The 22613-nt window shown below is 40.4% G+C and overlaps 1 protein-coding gene across 1 annotated transcript; it reads right to left on the minus strand.

The window, feature by feature from the left end:
• Window positions 1-3361: 3361 nt before the first annotated feature.
• Window positions 3362-21272, minus strand: bloc1s5 (biogenesis of lysosomal organelles complex-1, subunit 5, muted). Its single transcript, XM_061921911.1, has 5 exons — window positions 20972-21272; window positions 20724-20806; window positions 20509-20638; window positions 17395-17453; window positions 3362-9789 (listed from the first exon to the last, which is right to left on the minus strand). The coding sequence occupies exons 1-5, from the start codon at window positions 20988-20990 to the stop codon at window positions 9613-9615; spliced, it is 468 nt and encodes a 155-aa protein (XP_061777895.1). The 5' UTR covers window positions 20991-21272; the 3' UTR covers window positions 3362-9612.
• Window positions 21273-22613: the final 1341 nt, after the last annotated feature.

Raw genomic sequence — 22613 nt, forward strand, 5'->3', positions numbered from 1 at the left:
GTACATCAAGCAAGAATGGGAAGGAATTCCACCTGAAAAGCTTCAAAAATTGGTCTCCTCATTTCCCAAACGTTTACTGAGTGTTGTTAAAAAGAAAGGCCATGTAACACAGTGGTAAAAATTCCCCTGTGCCAACTTTTTTGCAATGTGTTGGTACCGTTAAATTCTAAGTTAATGATTATTTGCAAAAAAAAAAAAAAAAAAAAGTTTCTCAGTTCGAACATTAAATATCTTGTCTTTGCAGTCTATTCAGTTCGATAAAAGTCGACAAGGATTTACAAATCATTGTATTCTGTTTTTATGTACAAATCATTCAACGAGCCAACTTCACTGGTTTGGGGTTTTGTACAATATAAAATGTTGATACCATCCTTGTATCGTGATAATGCACATTGACACATTCCAGCTGCGTAATGCAAAATTGACAGCGACAAGCAAATGAACGTGTCCTCAACGTACTGTAGCATTCTAGCTTGCGACTAACGTCCCTCCAGAGTGCAAAGTCACTTATAAGTCAAATCAATGATGAAGGAGACAAGGGGCAAGGAATAGCTGAACGTGCTAATCGCTAAGCTAGAGCTCTTTATGTGAACACAGGTGGGCGAATCGATGCAAATACTGACAGTATTGATACCAAGTGTTGTATCAGTGTGGTCGATACTACAGTGGTTAGATCGATATTTATATATTCCCAAAATCTGTTGTCATTTTTTTCTTATTGTTTACAAATTTAGGAAGTAAGTCTCTTGACACAGAAAGCCTTGAAGGGCAAAAACCAACCCAGCAGGCACAAGAAATTGAAACAACGTTGAGAATTTGTTGAATTAGGTTCTGATGATGAGCATAAGTGGGGAAAGCATGGCTCAGTTAGTACGGCGACTTGTTGGTATTTCACTGTAGCAGTTTCATGTCTTCCTTTAAGCGATATTTCCCGCATCTACTTTGTTTTAGCAATCAAGAATATTTCAGTTGTTTTCATCCTTCTTTGTGGGGACATTGTTGATTGTCATGTCATGTTCGGATGTACATTGTGGACTCCGTCTTTGCTCCACAGTAAGTCTTTGCTGTCGTCCAGCATTCTGTTTTTGTTTACTTTTGTAGCCCGTTCAGTTTTAGTTTGGCTATGCATAGCATTCCCTAAGCTTCAATACATTTTCTTAGGGGCACCCACATTTTGTTTATTTTTGGTTTAAGCATTAGACAACTTTTTACCTGCATGCTGCCTCCAGCTGTTTCTGACATCTACAAAGCAATTAGCTACCGGCTGCTACCTACTGATATGGAAGAGCTCTAGACAGCACCGACAACAACACCACATCATTTGCAGATTATAATTACTGGTTTGCAAAAAATAGTTTTAACCCAAATACGTGAAATTAGACAATCTCCCACAGCACACCAGACCGTATCTCACGGCACAGTGGTTGAAAAACACTGCAGTAGTCAACACGCTTGCCTCTCACACCAGTAGCCTGGTTTTGCGCCCGCTTGGAGCAGGAGGAAAGAAACAGTTCAGAGAGCCAGTACAAAATTGCTACACGAAACTGAGCTGTCTGTGATTGACAGTTGTGAACACCAATCATTGCAGTCTGCCGTCAAAATCGGGGACACCTGATTGGTTGGGGGCCCCTGGGTCTCAGCCATGCATTATCACGGGAGGCTGTAATATATGCTCCTTTCCTTCCAATAGTAGACAATATCTTCTATAAACACAGAAGAGACATCTATGCAGTCATACAGAGGATTTTATATACTGTACATAAATGCAGTTTGATTTTATTAGGGTTCCACAGCAGGGCATATAAGTGATTGATTGGCTTTCAATGAGGATATTAGATGCTCCTTGGAGAGCTCAGGAGTTGGCTCAGTGAGAACAACAGGGGAGGAATTCCATCTTCTTTTCACTCAATAAGACCACAAGCTTTTTTTTTTTTTTTTTTTAGTGTTATGCTTTGTTAGCTTTGTGCAATGTTCACAAGCTTGTCTTTTTCTGGGCTTCAGTCCAGTTTAAATAAGACAAAATATTCAAGGATTACCTTAAAAAAAAAAAAGATGTCTATCATTATTTTTGATTGATCTGGAAGAGTTTTGGGGGGGGGTTGACTGTGCTAAAAAGAATCCCAGACATACGTCCACCTTTTTCTTTGTGTAATTTTATTAACCTATTGACGCTTATTAATATTTTGACAAAAATAAATATTAGAATGTTGTTTTACATTCAAATCATGCAGAACACTTTAAAAGTAACCTTTATTTTTGTCCCACAAAAGGTATCTGTATCATTGTGACATCAGAAAAATACCAACTTACTATGGAAAACTGGGAAGGTGAAGGCCATTGTTTTAGGACGTGTTTGGCAGTGAGGTCATACATTCCAAAGCTTCTGGAACCTAAACGACTTCAAGTTTGTTTCTGCTAGTGGCCGACAACATCCCGAATCCCTCAGGCTATTGTTTGCTCCATGATTGACTAAGTAAGGTGTTTGTTGTTACTGGACTCGTTATCAGTATGTCTTGGACCTGCCTGACCTGGAAGGAATTCACCAGACTTGACTCTTGCATGACACTAAACAATATGCTCAACTGTTTGTTATTTGGAATATTGCATTATGCACTAAGAAACATTAGCTTTCAATAATAATTTGCCAACTTGATCGACACAATGTCATTGTATTTGTTTTACACAAACGTATTAAGTTATGATAAGTTAATATAAACATTTAATACCATGAATTGATTAACGTGGACCCCGACTTAAACAAGTTGAAAAACTTATTCGGGTGTTACCATTTAGTGGTCAATTGTACGGAATATGTACTGTACAATCTACTAATAAAAGTATCAATCAATCAATCAATCAATCAATACAATGAAAGCACAACTGAATACAAAATGAAATGAAAACAACATTAAAATGAATTAGTTCCTACCGGGCCTACATGCTCAATATACACAAAACAAGTACAAAAATATGAATACATTTTGTTTGTTAAACACAGATATTAAGTTTAAAATAACAATAGGCTAAAATTGAATTAACAGTGAAAAAATATTAAAATGAAAAAAACTAAAACCTAAATACTTATTAAACATCCTACAGTAAAATGTAAATAATACTAAGAAAAAATAATTGATACAATTACAAATAAATACTATTTAAATCAAATCCAAATACATTAATTGGAAAATAGCTTCAGGTAATTTTTTAATAATAGTAATACTAAAAAAATTAAATTATAAAACGAAAATAAATAGTAATTACATTTAATTTTAGATAAGATAACTATACATGTGCTTAAGATGATGAACACAAGTAGGGGGAAACAAACCCCCAAAACAACAAAATACGAACATGCAGCTCATCAATGTCAACAATTTAATGGCTTACATTGTGTCAATAAATAAAATGGCAAATAAATGTAAACCTTTTCTGTCGACGTGTCACACAGAATTGTATTACGTTACAATTAATGCTGTCAAATTATTTGGATCAAATTAATCACACTTTTGTATTTGGGTTAATTACAGCTACTCATTTGCATATTTTTAATACACTTAAGACCCCAATATTTCAACACAAATTGAATGTTATTGTCAGAATGTCAAACAGGACCATTCTTTAATGTTTTATTTGAATGCATGTCATTTCTTTGCTCAAATTCTGTTACAGTTTTACCTGAAGTCCAGTCAGTGAAATTTGCCAGCAAGCACACCAGTCGAGGTCTCCTTACTCATCTTTTGTTTTGTTGTTTGTCTACGAATGGTGCGATCGCATGTGCGCAATATGCACTATTTATTGCTAATTACTTGCTTTTTTTGTCGTTTAACTTTTAGAGCTGTATGTAGAAATGGCCCCACTGAAGCGGTAGCTGGTTGCATCAGCTCTGTGTTTATTTAATGTTGTTTATGTTGTTCGTTTTCTTAAAGTACCAGTAGAGTGGAAAAATAAGTTGACTTTATATGCTTAATTATGTTTCATTGTATCCTTAGACCAGGGGTCACCAACGCGGTGCCCGCGGGCACCAGGTCGCCCGTAAGGACCAGATGAGTCGCCCGCTGGCCTGTTCCAAAAATAGCTCAAATAGCAGCACTTACCAGTGAGCTGCCTCTTTTTTTTAAATTTTATTCATTTACTTGCAAGCTGGTCTCGCTTTGCTCGACATTTTTAATTCTAAGAGAGACAAAACTCAAATAGAATTTTAAAATCCAATAAAATTTTTTTAAAGACTTGGTCTTCACTTGTTTAAATAAATTAATTGATTTTTTTTACTTTGCTTCTTATAACTTTCAGAAAGATAACTTTAGAGAAAAAATACAATTTTAAAAATTATTTTAGGACTTTTAAACACATATACTTTTTTATCTTTTAAATTCTTTCCTCTTCTTTCCTGACAATTTAAATCAATGTTTAAGTTTCTTTTTTTATAGTAAAGAATAATAAATACATTTTAATTTAATTCTTCATTTTAGCTTCTGTTTTTTCGACGAAGAATATTTGTGAAATATTCCTTCAAACTTATGATTAAAATTCCCCAAAAATATTCTGGCAAATCTAGAAAATCTGTAGAATCAAATCTAAATTTTATTTCAAAGTCTTTAATTTCTTTTAAAATTTTTGTTTTTGTTTGAAATATAGCTTGGTCCAATTTGTTATATACTCCAACAAAGTGCAGATTGGATTTAAACCTATTTAAAACATGTCATCAAAATTCTAAAATGAATCTTAATCAGGAAAAATTACTAATGATGTTCCATGAATTATTTTTTTAAATTTTCAAAAAGATTCGAATTAACGAGTTTTTCTCCTCTTTTTTTCGGTTGAATTTTAAAAGAGTCGAAATTGAAGATAAACTATGTTTCAAAATTTTATTTTAGTTTTTTCCCCGTTTTCTCCTCTTTTAAACCGTTCTATTAAGTGTTTTTTTCATCATTTATTCTCTACAAAAAACCTTCCGTAAAAGGAAAAAAAAATGTACGGCGGAACGGCAGACAGAAATACCCTTTCTTTTTATATATATAGATTTATTTATTAAAAGGTAGATTGAGCAAATTGGCTATTTCTGGCAATTTATTTAAGTGTGTATCAAACTGGTAGCCCTTCGCATTAATCAGTACTCAAGAAGTATCTCTTGGTTTCAAAAAGGTTGGTGACCCCTGCCTTAGACCATATCCGATTGTATTTAGTCTGCTAATTATGTAAAAACACAGTTTAAACATCACAAATGTTGCATGTTCATTTTGAACATTCCACTCCGAATACCTTCTAAAGTTAATGATTTGCAAAAAAAAAAAAAGTTGATCAGTTTAAACATCAAATGTGTTGTCTTTGTAGCATATTCAAATGAATATGGGTTGAAAATGATTTGCAAATCATTGTATTCCGTTTATATTTACATCTAACACAATTTCCCAACTCATATGGAAACAGGGTTTGTACAAACAGATAATGTGTCATGAAACATGGAAAAATAAACTTAACATAAGTAAAATAAATTAAATGAGACCAAATATACCTACAAATGAGGCATAATGATGTAATATGCCTAAATAGCATGTTAGTATCAATTAGCCTGCAGTCATGCATTGACCAAATATGTCTGATTAGCACTCCAACAAGTCAATCACATCAACAAAGCTCACCTTTGTCAATTCAACCTCAGCATAAAATGTTTGGTGGTCAAAATGAGACAAAGGAGTGGCATAAAACACGTCTCTGTGGCAGCGTTGGAGAAAGTTGTACATGTAAACAAACTGCTGAGGACACAGGCCACACACACAACGGTGAGTTCAAGAGCCGCTGAAATTAGTAGGACAAAATTGCGCTCGCCAAATACTCTCATCAGTGAAGCATAAACACAAACCTATTAAACAGTGGGCTTTCTAACAATTAGGATGGTGTGTGTCATGTTTGTCCTCCTACAGAAACTACAGAAACTTTTCACCCGATTTCCATACATTTTCGAAAAAGCTCCATGGAGCCACCAGGGCGCCGCTAAAGAGCCGCATGTGGCTCGAGAGCCGCATGTGGCTCGAGAGCCGCGGGTTGCTGACCCCCGACCTATCCTATATTTGCACTGACGTACGCATTGCCCTGATCACTGACCGTACAACGACCCGTGCAGACATTCAGGTAGCCATCCACGGTGTATGTAAAGGAGCATGCGCGGGCAAAATAAACAGCATGAATAATTTGTGTCGTTGGCCCATTTATTACATTTAATTTCTTTGCTTTATGTGCCACCCAGTGCTCATTTTCTTGGCTATACTGTCCGACAGGGCTGCTAAATACCCTCTGAGAAATATCAATTTCTTAATGAGTGTTACTGCCGCTTGGAGATCAGTCTCCCATTTAGAGACCACAGGGGGGGAACATTCTCCAGAGCCAAAGAATTCATATCAGCACCTGCATTGCCATCCACCCAGGAAGCATCAGTGCTACCCTGGAGTGTTGTTATGCTGGGCTTATTAACTTGGAAGCAAAGGCTTTTGTTCGCTGGCATTTTCATTCGGGACCCTCCGTAATTGAGTAACAGGGGCCCATCTTGCAGCACAATAGGGGGGAAAAAATAGGCTGAGAGTTCTCATAAGCTGCCAGGAAAGCTGGGGTGAATCAAATAGCTCACGTCCCATTCTTCCCGCACTCAACTTGTGTCCTGAAGACCTGCTTTTTCTCATTTGTCCACCCCAGTGAAAAGTGATCACAGAGGCTGCGGAGAAAATGCAAAGTTTGGTTGAAACTTTAGCGCTCCTTGGGAATTTTTGTTTCTTTAAGGACGTTCCGATCTCACATTAGTTTGCTATAATTGAGACTTTGAAGGAGGATACAGCACAACGTTGAAGTTTGTTGGTGGTAGTTCCCAAAGTTGGAGTCATAAGAGTGAAAAGCAAGCGTGACAAAGCGGGTACATTATGACGCCACAAACTGTTTTAAAAAGGCTTTGTATCAGGTATTTCAAAGCTGAATGGTTGCAGTCCCCTTATCTTCTACGGCTCCAGACTGCTGCACACTTTCCTTTATTTAGCATTTATGTTGGCACGCAGCACCGCAACTTTATGGCGTTCGTGTCCCCGACGAACAGGAACTACAACACACTGCTCACTTGTTAACAATGAGAGTGTTTTGACTGACGCCACCACTATATTAGTATGCGAGCTGGAAGCAGAAATGTTAGGAGGTAGGTACAGTAGATGCGTATAAAGATACACACATGTAGGTTGTTAGCTGTAGATGGGTCTGGAGGCATAGATTTACAAAATGTATAGGTATGAGGCTAGATGGTGTTACAGGAGCTTTTTGTGGCCCCATTTTGGTCTTTAATATCTTTTTTTTCACACACACACACACACACACACACACACACACACACACACACACACACACACACACACACACACACACACACACACACACACACACACACACACACACACACACACACACACACACACACACACACACACACACACACACACACACACACACACACGGTATGTTCATAAGCACTAAAAACTAATTGACTTAAGATGGTTGAAACTAAATTTTTATTAACACATGTATTTTACCTTTGTCATGTTTTTGCATGCAGCTTATACGTCCCCAGGATTTGTGACTTAATCATACAACCGGTCATAATTCTGTAGTAGTAGTAGTGCATCTATTGGGGGGTTTAGCCTACCTCACGTCTTACAAAATGAGTGATAAAAGTCCTTGAACGCATCACAATTATGTGATATGAGATGCAAAATATTTACACAAAAACTGTCTGTTGCCACAAAAATACATGTTTTTTTCTCTTTCTCATATTACCTCATCCTTGTTCCCAAATGTTGGTGCGAATGTGAGCTTTGATGACATTATGCAGTCTGTGTTGAAGTGTTCAATGCTAGGTTTCTTAAGAGGAATTAACTATTTTGTATTTTCTAACAGGGGTGTAAGTAGCATCCTAATTCCTAATCGGATTCAAACAATAATTGTATTGAACTTTGACATATTTTAAAACTAAAGCATTAAAAAAGAAAAAAATATATATCCAAAATCTGTATGCCATAATAATGTGATTGATTGTGGCCTTAAACAACCACATAGTGCTTATGGTAGTTAGGTAGTCACCCCTTTCCGCATTTGCTAGATTCCGTATTTATGACCTCTACTAAACATTTTTAGGCATAACATTGGCAAACTTACCTAAAAACAGCAATACTAAAGTAGTGGTCACTAGAGACTAAGACCAAACCAGTCAGAGAGTGCTGTTCAGGATCATGGCCACTGATTGGCTTAGCATCAGGCAACATTACTATATTAGTATATTCGATTAAGAGTGTGAAGGTGACTATGTGGGTTTTAACTCATGTCTCAATGTTAGAAATTGTATTTCGGGGACGTAAACAGTTTTTATGCACTAGCTCCGACAATATTCAATTCATTAATAATTTCTACCAGTCAGTTAATGGCAATAAAGGAAGGATTATTGTGTAAATTAGCAGGTTTGATATGGAAAGATGAAAGGTCCGTGGTAGATAAATAAGTAGGTATAGGAAGGTGGTCTTAATGCGCCAGCATCCAGCTCGAGTTCAAATTCATTAGAAAAGCGAGTGGTGAACATTGTCACGTCAGTCCTAAGAAGAAACCTCGCCCTCGTCTTTCTCCACTTGTGGATGTGACCTTTCACAGGCCCTGTTTTTCTTGCTTTCCAGTCAAACCAAAAAATAAACAAGGGCAGATGAAAAAGGTGCCTAGCTGGCAGAGGGCAGCCATGTTTCCGTCTTGTCACTGCTTATTAGGCGATGATGAGCTGTCTCCACCTTGGACAGCTGCACCGCCACACATACACCTCAGTGAAGTGCGCACAGAGCAAATTAGGGTTGGCCCTTTTCCTGCGAACATCTGCTGGCGTGGCCATGCCCTCTTTGATCTCCTGACACCTAGACTACCACCTTCTGCCATTCCTGACTCTTTACCACACACACACACACATACATATATATATATATATATATATATATATATATATATACACACACAAAGGAAACAAAGCGTGACCTTGCATGAGAGTTTAAGGAGCCATGAGCCAAGTAGAGGGGTGGGGGGAGCTTGCACCTGAGCAGCTTTATTCTAATTTATTTGGAGGTCTGCCTCCATCAAACACTTTTAGTGCAAAATATGGAAACTTCTAGAAGTACAAAATCCTTCATGTGTCTGTGTTACATGTAGGTGTGCAGAAGATTACCACACATCTGGATAGTCTCATTTAATCTATTACCCTGTCAAGGACACACACACACACACATTAACAGTGTACTTGCATCCCCTAGTGGCGAGGTTGGTGACTTACATTTTCATCAACTTAAATGTCATCTTATGCTAGTAAACTTAAAAATACAATTCTATTATCAAAAATATACTGCAATCCTTTGGATTAAGCATGCCAATTTTGTGGAAGTGATTTCCCCCCAGATTTAAAAAACGTTTTAACCCGCCATTTTAATTTAAATTAAATATAATTACATGATAGTAAAAAAAAAAAAAAAAAAATGTGGACAACTTTAAAAAGATCTTTGTTTTTCTGATAATGCTGGACTGACAATTAAGGTTTGTGTGGATCAAATTGCATTGCTAAACATCTAATAATAACTTATCCAGATCCTTCTTTTTCTCACTGTAATGAGTGCTGAGTTGTCCCACAGCCTTGGCATGTTCTTCTTCCACTTCTTCCTTTAGCCTCTGCTGCTCTTTCAGAAAGTCTGCCCACTCTTCTTTCATATGCTCCATGTTTTCCTGGAGTTGGACACTCTGAAAGGACAGGTGAAAATAATTAAAAACAACATTAATAGATATTTTTTATTTCTATGCATCGTATATTCGTTAGAGTGAGAAGAGTTGCAGCAGCTTTTGGTCTTCCAAACAAACGCCAAAATATATTTTGGGCGGAGACGAGTCAAACACTTGCACCATGCAGGAAAAGGACAGCTCAAGATGCCCACAAGCTCACTGATTGTGCAAAACTTTGTTAAAAAAAGAGATTATTATTCTCAATTTGACTTTCCTGGGTAAAGATTTAAAAAAGATTGGCTGTGGTGCTGCTCTGTGAAACCGCAATAAGGGACAGCACGGTGTGGCTCCACTGATCACCGGTCAAATGCGCCTCCAAAGCAATTAAAATCAGAACAAGACAAACTTTTGACTTAATTTGAAGGTGTTACTATGTTGTTGACATAAAAAATTGTGGTATTTAAAATAAGCTAAGTTAATGACAACACAAATTACACATCCTGTTTGGTAGTCATTGGGGGTGCACTATCTTACATTCTTGGAGGAGTTATGAATCTCACCCAGGACATACAGGGCAAACAAAATTAATTACTGCACAATTGTTACACATCTATTCATATTACTCTAAAGCAGGGGTCACCAACCTTTTTGAAACCAAGAGCTACTTCTTGGGTACTGATTAATGCGAAAGGCTACCAGTTTTATACACACTTAAATAAAATGCCAGAAATAGCCAATTTGCTCAATTTACCTTTGATAAATAAATCTATATATATATATTAAAAAAATGGGTATTTCTGTCCGTCATTTTGTCGTACATTTTTTTTCCTTTTACGGAAGGTTTTTTGTAGAGAATAAATGATGAAAAAAATACTTAATTGAACGATTTAAGAGGAGAAAAAACGAAAAAATAAAAATATTTTGAAACAGTTATCTTCAATTTCGACTCTTTAAAATTCAGCCAAAAAAAAAGAAGAAGACAAAAACTAGCTAATTCGAATCTTTTTGAAAAAATTAAAAAAATAATTTATGGAACATCATTAGTAATTTTTCCTAATTAAGATTCATTTTAAAATTTTGATGACATTCTTTGAATAGGTTAAAATCCAATCTGCACTTTGTTAGAATATATAACAAATTGGACCAAGGTATATTTCTAACAAAGACAATTATTTCTTCTAAAATTTCCAGAACAAAAATTTTAAAAGAAATTCAAAAGACTCTGAAATAAGATATAAATTTGATATTACAGATTTGCCAAAAATAATTTTTGGGAATTTTAGTCATAATAAGTTTGAAGAAATATTTCACAAATATTCTTCGTCGAAAAAACAGAAGCTAAAATGAAGAATTAAATTAAAATATATTTATTATTCTTTACAATAAAAAAAATAAAAATACTTCAACACTGACTTAAATTGTCAGGAAAGAAGAGGACGGAATTTCCATCCATCCATCCATCATCTTCCGCTTATCCGAGGTCGGGTCGCGGGGGCAGCAGCCTAAGCAGGGAAGCCCAGACTTCCCTATCTCCAGCCACTTCGTCTAGCTCTTCCCGGGGGATCCCGAGGCGTTCCCAGGCCAGCCGGGAGACATAGTCTTTCCAACGTGTCCCGGGTCTTCCCCGTGGCCTCCTACCAGCTGGACGTGCCCTAAACACATCCCTAGGGAGGCGTTCGGGTGGCATCCTGACCAGATGCCCGAACCACCTCATCTGGCTCCTCTCGATGTGGAGGAGCAGCGGCTTTACGTTGAGCTCCTCCCGGATGGCAGAGCTTCTCACCCTATCTCTAAGGGAGAGCCCCGCCACCCGGCGGAGGAAACTCATTTCGGCCGCTTGTACCCGTGATCTTATCCTTTCGGTCATGACCCAAAGCTCATGACCATAGGTGAGGATGGGAACGTAGATCGACCGGTAAATTGAGAGCTTTGCCTTCCGGCTCAGCTCCTTCTTCACCACAACGGATCGATACAACGTCCGCATTACTGAAGACGCCGCACCGATCCGCCTGTCGATCTCACGATCCACTCTTCCCCCACTCGTGAACAAGACTCCTAGGTACTTGAACTCCTCCACTTGGGGCAGGGTCTCCTCCCCAACCCGGAGATGGCACTCCACCCTTTTCCGGGCGAGAACCATGGACTCGGACTTGGAGGTGCTGATTCTCATTCCGGTCGCTTCACACTCGGCTGCGAACCGATCCAGTGAGAGCTGAAGATCCCGGCCAGATGAAGCCATCAGGACTACATCATCGGCAAAAAGCAGAGACCTAATCCCGTGGCCACCAAACCGGAACCCCTCAACGCCTTGACTGCGCCTAGAAATTCTGTCCATAAAAGTTATGAACAGAATCGGTGACAAAGGACAGCCTTGGCGGAGTCCAACCTTCACTGGAAACGTGTCCGACTTACTGCCAGCAATGCGGACCAAGCTCTGACACTGATCATACAGGGAGCGGACTGCCACAATAAGACATTCCGATACCCCATACTCTCTGAGCACTCCCCACAGGACTTCCCGAGGGACACGGTCGAATGCCTTCTCCAAGTCCACAAAGCACATGTAGACTGGTTGGGCAAACTCCCATGCACCCTCAAGAACCCTGCCGAGAGTATAGAGCTGGTCCACAGTTCCACGACCAGGACGAAAACCACACTGTTCCTCCTGAATCCGAGGTTCGACTATCCGGCGAAGCCTCCTCTCCAGTACACCTGAATAAACCTTACCGGGAAGGCTGAGGAGTGTGATCCCACGATAGTTGGAACACACCCTCCGGTCCCCCTTCTTAAAGAGAGGGACCACCACCCCGGTCTGCCAATCCAGAGGTACCGCCCCCGATGTCCACGCGATGCTGCAGAGTCTTGTCAACCAAGACAGCCCCACAGCATCCAGAGCCTTAAGGAACTCCGGGCGGATCTCATCCACCCCCGGGGCCCTGCCGCCGAGGAGCTTTTTAACTACCTCAGCGACCTCAGCCCCAGAAATAGGAGAGTCCACTACAGATTCCCCAGGCACCGCTTCCTCAAAGAAAGACGTGTTGGTGGGATTGAGGAGGTCTTCGAAGTATTCCCTCCACCGATCCACAACATCCGCAGTCGAAGTCAGCAGAACACCATCCGCACCATACACGGTGTTGATAGTGCACTGCTTCCCCTTCCTGAGGCGCCGTATGGTGGTCCAGAATCGCTTCGAAGCCGTCCGGAAGTCGTTTTCCATGGCTTCCCCGAACTCTTCCCATGTCCGAGTTTTTGCCTCCGCGACCGCTAAAGCTGCACACCGCTTGGCCCGTCGGTACCCGTCCACTGCCTCCGGAGTCCTATGAGCCAAAAGAACCCGATAGGACTCCTTCTTCAGCTTGACGGCATCCCTCACTGCTGGTGTCCACCAACGGGTTCTGGGATTACCGCCACGACAGGCACCAACAACCTTGCGGCCACAGCTCCAATCAGCCGCCTCGACAATAGAGGTTCGGAACATGGTCCACTCAGACTCAATGTCCCGCACCTCCCTCGTGACATGTTCAAAGTTCTCCCGGAGGTGTGAATTGAAACTCTCTCTGACAGGAGACTCTGCCAGACGTTCCCAGCAGACCCTCACAATGCGCTTGGGCCTGCCAGGTCTGTCCGGCATCCTCCCCCACCATCGCAGCCAACTCACCACCAGGTGGTGATCGGTAGAAAGCTCCGCCCCTCTCTTCACCCGAGTGTCCAAAACATAAGGCCGCAAATCCGATGACACAACTACAAAGTCGATCATGGAACTGCGGCCTAGGGTGTCCTGGTGCCAAGTGCACATATGGACACCCTTATGTTTGAACATGGTGTTTGTCATCGACAAACTGTGACGAGCACAAAAGTCCAATAACAAAACACCACTCGGGTTTAGATCCGGGCGACCATTCTTCCCAATCACGCCTCTCCAGGTTTCACTGTCGTTGCCAACATGAGCGTTGAAGTCTCCCAGTAGGACAAGGGAATCACCCGGAGGAGCACTTTCCAGTACTCCCTCGAGTGTACCCAAAAAGGGTGGGTATTCTGAACTGCTGTTTGGTGCGTAAGCACAAACAACAGTCAGGACCCGTCCCCCCACCCGAAGGCGAAGGGAAGCTACCCTCTCGTCCACTGGGTTGAACTCAAACGTACAGGCTTTGAGCCGGGGGGCAACCAGAATTGCCACCCCAGCCCGTCGCCTCTCACTGCCGGCAACGCCAGAGTGGAAGAGGGTCCAGTCCCTCTCGAGAGAACTGGTTCCAGAGCCCTTGCTGTGCGTCGAGGTGAGTCCGACTATATCCAGCCGGAACTTCTCTACCTCGCGCACTAGCTCAGGCTCCTTCCCCCCCAGTGAGGTGACGTTCCACGTCCCAAGAGCTAGCTTCTGTAGCCGAGGATCGGACCGCCAAGTGCCCTGCCTTCGGCTGCCGCCCAGCTCACAATGCACCCGACCTCTATGGCCCCTCCTATGAGTGGTGAGCCCATTGGAGGGATGACCCACGTTGCCTCTTCGGGCTGTGCCCGGCCGGGCCCCATGGGAACAGGCCCGACCACCAGGCGCTCGCCATCGTGCCCCAACTCCGGGCCTGGCTCCAGAGCGGGGCCCCGGTGACCCACGTCCGGGCGAGGGAAATCTGGGTTCATTTCGTTGTAATTCCATAGAAGTCTTTGAGCTGCTCTTTGTCTGATCACTCACCTAGGACCTGTTTGTCTTGGGAGACCCTACCAGGGGGCATGAAAACCCCCAGACAACATAGCTCCTAGGATCATTGGGACACGCAAACTCCTCTACCACGGTAAGGTAGCAGCTCAGAGAGGAGGAGGACGGAATTTAAAAGGTAAAAAGGTATATGTGTTTAAAAATCCTAAAATCATTTTTAAGGTTGTATTTTTTTTTCTAAAATTGTCTTTCTGAAAGTTATAAGAAGCAAAGTAAAAAAAAAAAAGGAATTTATTTAAACTTGTGAAGACCAAGTCTTTAAAATATTTTCTTGGATTTTCAAATTCTATTTGAGTTTTGTCTCTCTTAGAATTAAAAATGTTGAGGAAAGCAAGACCAGCTTGCTAGTAAATAAATACAATTTAAAAAATAGAGGCAGCTCACTGGTAAGTGCTGCTATTTGAGCTATTTTTAGAACAGGCCAGCGGGCTACTCATCTGGTCTTTACGGGCTACCTAGTGCACCGCGTTGGTGACCCCTGCTCTAAAGTATATGAAGGAATCAATAAAGTACTATCTATCTATCTATCTATATGGCTCTAATACCTTCAAGCCACAGCCCCCGTACTCAAGCTAGTTTTCCCCATCCCACATCTGAAATAACAACATTTAATCCCTGGGTGAGCTGGAGCCTATCCCAAATGACTCTGGCCAAAGGTGGGGTACACCCTGGTCTGGTTGCCAGGGAACATGTTGACAACCATTCACATTCACAATAACGAACAATATACATTTTACTATTAACCTAACACGTTTTGGAGATGTACCCAGAGAAAACCCATGCACGCAAGAGAAAATGCAAACTCCACACAGAGTGACAGGAACACTAGTCTGTTTGGTTTAAAAAAAAATATATATATATTTGAGACCCAGTCCAAAAATTTTAATAAAATTGGAAGAAATTTAAAAATATGGCTATATCAACACGTGCGAAATAAAAAAAGTCGGTACACACGGGGAATTAGTACATACAATTACATTTATATATTCTGCTGCTTGGAATAGTTATTCTAAACTCACACTATTTACAGGCACATTTAGATCTGATACCCATTGGCCACGTTTGTACATTTGTATATTTAGAGATAAGGTCTCATTTAATTACTTTCTTATTCATTCATCTTATTCTATTTTATTTTTCTGCCTTATTCGGGTCATTTTTCTTGGATAGTTTCATGTAGTGCTAATGTACGGTGGCTGAGAAATGTCAATAAATGCAAATGGTACAACACAGCAACATAAAGCCACAACGCAACTTTCGGCAACAGCACGATTGGAAAAAGCCGCAACAACGTTAAGATACAACAAAAGTGACAGTAGACCTAGTTTTGCCAAAGTACTAAAAGGCTAAGGCGGAAAGTTTTAATCCAAAGTTGGAAAAGTGAAAGTTATTGGGATCAATGTCCCTTTCTGACTGACATGAATCATGTACTTTTTGAAGTTATTTTTCTCCACCTCAGCCATTTGGCCAGCGGATGGGCTTCTTATCCATGACTGTCAAGGTCTGGCTCTGCAGAGAAGTCATGGGTCTGATTGTAGAGGGCGATGCCTGAGCCCAAGTTGAAAGACAATAGGACAGATGTGAAAGTTGGTTACTTTTTGCCACTTTAGACAGTATTTTCTTTTCAGATCTAAAGTTGGTGGTTTAGCGCCAAAGATTTCAATTCAGTAACCTCCCGTATTTCACAACTTTGCAAAGAGATTTTAAATGCCGCCGTTTTCGAACTAAAAGCGCATACCATTTTTAGCAAGGCAAGAGTAAGATGACTGTTTTTCAGCCATTGGTTAACATCCTCTTCCATTGTGGCTTAAAGTTGTGTTAAATCAGAACCTTTTGGTTCCGATTTAAAAACTAATTAATCTAATTTCATTCTATATATTCAATTTAAAACTAATGTTTTAGCTTAAAATAAATATGATTAATACAATCAATTCAAATAAGTTTTTACAAGTTGGGCTGCACGATTGAGAAGTAAACGTGACTGCCAATTTCCCTCAAATTGCGATTCGATTTGTCATTAAAAAAAAGATTGAATCATTAAATTTCATTAAACTGCAAAAATAAGTGGAGGGACACGTGTTACTTTTAGATTGTCAAACATTCTGGTCTCAAGGTGCCACACATTAAAACAATATGCATTAATTAAAAAAATATTTAGCTGCTTCAGACAGACTCAGAGTGTTTGTCTACAACTAATTACTACTCCAATCTCATCCGCCTCAACAAAAACAATCCTACATATTTGTTCAGTACAGTAGAATCGCTAACCCAACAAGGGACTCCTGCCAGTAGCTAAACCCATTTGGCTGATGACTTTAAGAATTTCTTTAATAAGGAAATTGAACTCATTAGAAAGGAAATTAAAGACAAGGCGTCCCAGCTACAACTGGTTTCTATTAACACAGATATGAATGTAAGTACAACGAATATTGCCCTCCAAAATAATCTCTCTCTGTTGGATGAATTAACAGAGGAACTCCTGCAACATGTGAATGGGACAAAACAAACATGTTTATTCCTGGGAAACAACATTCATACTCATTCGCATTCATACAATAGTGCCAATTTACAGAAGTGTTGCCAATCATCCTAGCCCCAGGTGCATGTCTTTGGGTGTGGGGGAAAGCTGGAGTACCCGGAGGGAACCCACGCATTCACAGGGAGAACATGCAAACTCCACACAGAAAGACCCCGAGCCCGAGGATCGAACTCAGGACCTTTGTAGTGTCACACAACTAACCCCTTGTCCACCGTGCTGCCAATTTCACTTGAATGCCAGTGACAGTAGAACCCCCCCCTCCAAAAAAAAAAAAAAAAAAAAAAAAGTTCCTCATGTGGTTTATTTATCGCACTAATTTAAACCTCAATGTAGATCAATATGCAGCTCATTAAGCAAAGCTTCCTTTATATTTTACCTGCTCTGCTTTAAGCTCCCTCTGCTGGATTCTTTTTGCCATGTGATTAGCAGCCTCCACTGTAAAACAGAAACAACCAACTGTGATCAGGTTTATAGTCACATATCTCATTTAATCAAGGCAAAGCTGTAATTATTTTCTGTATTGTCAACTTTTTTTTTTTTGATGGGGTGGGAGGGGGGGGGGGGGGTTTCAAAACCTTCATTGATATTATTTAACATTTACATACAATCAAAGAAATAACCAAAACAAGTACAGAAACAGTACAAAGAGAGTACAAAAAAGTGCCAGTGGGTTGTGAACTCAATAAAGCCACTAAAGAAGAATGTAAAAACTAATGTAACAATATGTAAAGCCATAGGTTCACACGAGTTCCATAACTAATCCAAAATTGGAGCACAGCATCATAGTTTTTATAGCTTTTTGGTTGTTAAAAGTAGAAAGCGTTTTTAAAGTAAATTTGTAATAATTATTTTAAAAGCACAAAAAATAGGTCGGGTATTGAGAAACTTACATTTATGAATATAAAACGTAGCCAATATTATAATGAGGTTGCATAGGTAAAATTCATGTTCTAATATTTTATCATACTGTGTAAATCCAAATAGCACCTCTTTCTAACAAAGCACACATTTGTCATGAATATGGTCCAGCATGAAACGGCAGATGCCCTGCCCTAGTTATCGGGTGCTTTCACAAGTCCAAAAAAGGTTGTAAAAAGTCTCTGGATGCATCTTACATCAATGTCCTTCTTGTATCTAACCATCACAGTCTTTACAGAGTTAAAACGATGAATGATTTTGAAAGAAACATGTTTGACTTTGTTTGTAAGTACATACCTGTTAGGAAGAGACCATGTTTTGACCCAGCAGATGTCATTCACAACATTATTCCAGAGCGCAATTACATAGAAGACAAATAATCATTTTGGAATAAACTGTGGATTTTTCTGTTATTTTTCTGATTACAACAAAGTTTCCCTACAGGAGTGTCAAGTGGACCATTCACAATTTTTACAGCACAAAGAGGAAATGAGTAAGCCCTGTACAACATATATATTGTCAACTTCTACATCAGGGGTCTCAGACATGCGGCCCGCGAAATTTTATTTTGCGGCCCTCACCTTAATATGAAAGTTTAATGTTAGTGTGGCCCACGAGTTTTATATGAATGGCATTTGACAACGTTGTGTGTGGAGCTGAAGTAATCTACCAATCACGGTGTGGTATGTGGCTCTCGAGGGCCAAACATTGACGTCACTTGCGTGATGCAAGCAAAGAAACGCAAACCCCAGCCCGTTGGCTCCAGACAGAGACAATTCTTGTTATTTAGGTCCAAAATGGCTCTTTCATCGTTCGGGATTACCTACCCCTGCGTTAGTGGAAAAGTGGCAAATGAGTGAAAGAGACAGAAACGTTGCCATGGAGACGAGGGTTTTCTTACGTGTCTGGCTGCAGTCACACAGCGACACCTGTCCGTCAGTAATTACAGTCCCCGATAACCTGGACCAATTCTAATCGTTATGGTTTTTTTATTGTTTAATTTGCATTACCTCACACAATGAACACAAAATATATTTATTTCTAACACTCCGGGAGCAGTCACTTTTTTGCGCTCGCTATCCCGGTACTTTTTTAGTTTTATCCGCCGACCGCCATGTTGCTGTAGGGAGGGAAAGCGGAACGACACACATTGCCAGTGATGTGCAGTCAGGGGAGGCAGGTGAGGCAGTGCCTCATGTGCCATCATGGAAAGAAAAAAAAATGCAAAAATAAAAATAGTTATATGTATCCAGTGATTAAACTTTATAAAGTTATTTTCCATTTAACTTCACCAGTTTTGGATTATTTTTATTCAAAATCGCTGAATTTTCACATTTGCCGTTCAAATACTGAGAAGAGACTTGCGGTGAGTCAGCAGCCAGTTGAGCCTCACCATGAATTGTGCAAAGACTCGGCTAACTGCTGGCTGCTGTGCAGTGAGACCGTATTGCTATATGAATTACATTATACATTTCCATAGTTTAGTTAGCTCAGGTATATAATGTACAGTGTATTTTGTCAAAAACTGTATGTGTGTAATGTATTTTTTGTGCTGAGCAATCATAAAGCGGTTGCGAAGACGCACTGTGTGAGGCACCTGTTCTTCCGCCTCATGGTGGTAGAGGACGCTAGTGATCCCAAAGATCCTTCTTGCAATTACTCGGCTGCAGAATAAGTGACAACAAGCTACACTTAGCAAGTCAAGTGCAGCGGCAGCGATCGTTTATTTGTTCTCTCCTCTGGACATTTAACATGGAGGATTACATACCGGTATCTAAAATAAACAGTTTTATAAACTGGACTTTCAATCGAAGCAGGAGGTGATAATTAAGAGGAAGACCAACGCCGGAGCTACAAAGGTTTGCTTCAGACAGGAATCTCCATCGAGACAGAGACTTTTTAAACTTAAGAAAGATAAGGAAGACTTTTATAAACAAGTTATCGATGCATTTGTTCAAAAGGAGCGGCGCATGGACTCAATTTATAAGTAAAGTAAGACCATAATAATGTTTTTTTTATCAAATGTGCTTTTTTGTGTGCTACAGTTTGTATGTGTAAAGAATGCTGGTTTGAGCTTTTAAACATAACCCGTTAACTGCAGCCAATCAAATGGTGAAGAAGATACTCTTTAGGGTTTATATGTCTGTAAATCTGACTGTGATGAAGTCAGTGCCTCACCAGCCATGAACCTCCCCGCACGTTACTGCTGACATTGCGGAAATAACATTATTCTCTGTGCGTCGGCTGAATACAAATATATTCCACAACCCCAAACTATGTCTTTTTCAAAGCCCGCAGTCAAGAGAAAGGTTAGTGATGAGCAAAGACAATTCCAGGAAAAGTGGGAGATGCAATATTTCTTTGTTGAGCACAGGTGCACCCTGACGTGTCTCATTTGCAGGGGAAAAGTTGCGGTGCACAGGGGATACAATTTGAAACGTCATTATGCAACTACACATGCAACATTTTTTTTTTGAGAAATCTTTTCTTGCGGCCCAGACTCACTTAGACTCTGCGTCCAGTGACCCCCAGGTTAATTCAGTTTGAGACCCCTGGTCTATATCATACTTACATCGACTAATGACGTCAGACAACTGCTGCTTCATGCCTTCCAAATTTTCAGGAAGCATTTTCTCGTTTGTTTCGTGCACCATTTTGTGGAGGTTCTCCAGCAGTCTGCTCTCCCTTTGTCCTCTTTTCTCCTGGGCCGACAGCAGGGGAAACGTTAGTGTGCAGTTCTGGGTTTTTAAATTACACATTTGCTACGTTTTATATTCTGCAGTGCACCTCGAACTCTTTGACAAAGTATCGGATCTCTGCATTGACAATGGGTCTGTGGTCAAACAGTCGAGACTGGATATCACCGACGTCTGGAGGAACAACAAACACAAACAATTAAATATTTGCTTTATTGATCCGCCATGTTTGTTTTGATTTATCCTTATTGTGACGTCATCATTTCTATAGAGCTACAGCCTACAATATTTTAAACACATTTCGCTTCTTACGCACTTATGAAAGGCAAGTCCACTTACCTTTAATGATCCTGTCCATGTTTACAAACTATAAACACGATATTCATTGGTAAAATAGCATTTCAATAGCTAGCTGCTAACCGGAAACTAAATGCTAAAAGAGCAATAATATTATCCTCCGAACTCTGATCAAACTAGAGGAGCACACACATGACCTGTGCGTTATAAAGTATAAGTACACATAACTTTAACGCATTTATGTTAAATATATATCGAAAAGCTGGCCGGTGAACGTATTGTAATCATGTGAATAGAAGGCAGCTGACAGCAATCATAACAAACATTTACTACTACTTCCGGTTACAAGCGACTGGATTAAACCAAATCGCGAAAAAAGTAGGGGCGTACCATTGTGTTGGACGCCCTTATTTGTTGATTTACCGCTTTTTGAGTACATTCCGTGTAATATTTAGATGAATAGTTACAGTGAAACTGAAACTTGAAAATAATGTGTTGATTTGTGAATAGGCAGAAAAGGAATGCTAGGAGTGTAGCGGTCCAGCAGAGGTCAGTCTTGCTCTGTGGAGATTATTTAGTAATTAGTTGACAATAAAGCTCCCTTTTCCTTTTAAGACATACATTTGTATCAAATCTTAATTTGTTTTCACCGAAATGGACTGAACATACACTATATTACCAAAAGTTTTTGGCCACTTGCCTTGATTCACATGTGGCATCCCATTCCTGACCCATAGGGTTCAATATGACGTCGGTCCACCTTTTTCAACTCTTCTGGGAAGGCTGTCCACAATGTTGCTGAGTGTGTTTATCGGAATTTTCGACCGTTTTTCTAAAAGCGCATTGGTGAGGTCACTAACTGGAGTTGGTTGAATAGGCTTGGCTCTCAGTCTCCGTTCTAATTCATCCCAAAGGTGTTCTATCAGAATCAGGTCAGGACTCTGCGCAGGTCGGTCAAGTTCATCCACACCAGACTCTGTCACATGTCTGTATGGACCTTGCTTTGTGCACTGGTGCACAGTCATGTTGGAAGAGTAAGGGGCCCGCTCCAAACTGTTCCCAAAAGGTTGGTAGCATGGAATTGTCCAAAATGTTTTGTAATCCTGGAGCATTCAAAGTTCATTTCACTGTAACTAAGGGGCCAAGCCCAACTCCTGAAAAACAACCCCACACCATAATTCCTCCTCCACCAAATTTCACACCTGGCACAATGCAGTCCGAAATGTACCATTCTCCTAGCAACCTCCAAACCCAGACTCGTCCATCAGATTACCAGATGGAAAAGCGTCATTCATTACTCCAGAGAAGGGGTCTCCACTGCGCTAGAGTCCAGTGGCGACGTGCCTAACACAACTGCATCCGACGATATGCATTGGACTTGGTGATGAATGGCTTAGTTGCAGCTGCTCGGCCGTGGAACCCCATTCCATGAAGCTCTCTGCGTACTGTACGTGGGCTGATTGAAAGGTCACTCGAAGTTTGGAGCTCTGTAGCAATTGACGTGACATCTTTGCACTATGCGCTTCAGCATCTGCTGACCCCTCTCTGTCAGTTTACGTGGCTGAGTTGCTGTTGTTCCCAAACTCTTCCCTTTTCTTATTATAAAGCCGAAAGTTGACTTTGTAATTTTTAGGAGTGGGGAAATTTCACGACTGAATTTATTGCACAGGTGGCATCCTTTGAC

The sequence above is a fragment of the Nerophis ophidion genome, linkage group LG15 (genome assembly GCF_033978795.1).
Source record: "Nerophis ophidion isolate RoL-2023_Sa linkage group LG15, RoL_Noph_v1.0, whole genome shotgun sequence".
Lineage (NCBI taxonomy): Eukaryota > Metazoa > Chordata > Actinopteri > Syngnathiformes > Syngnathidae > Nerophis > Nerophis ophidion.

Excerpts from the sequence above, each read along its gene's own strand:
- bloc1s5 (XM_061921911.1), bottom strand. Across the intron at positions 17,454-20,508 it reads GTCTGACGTCATTAGTCGAT|TGGAGGCTGCTAATCACATG; the intron begins GTAAGTATGATA and ends TCTGTTTTACAG. Across the intron at positions 9,790-17,394 it reads GGGAGCTTAAAGCAGAGCAG|AGTGTCCAACTCCAGGAAAA; the intron begins GTAAAATATAAA and ends CTGTCCTTTCAG.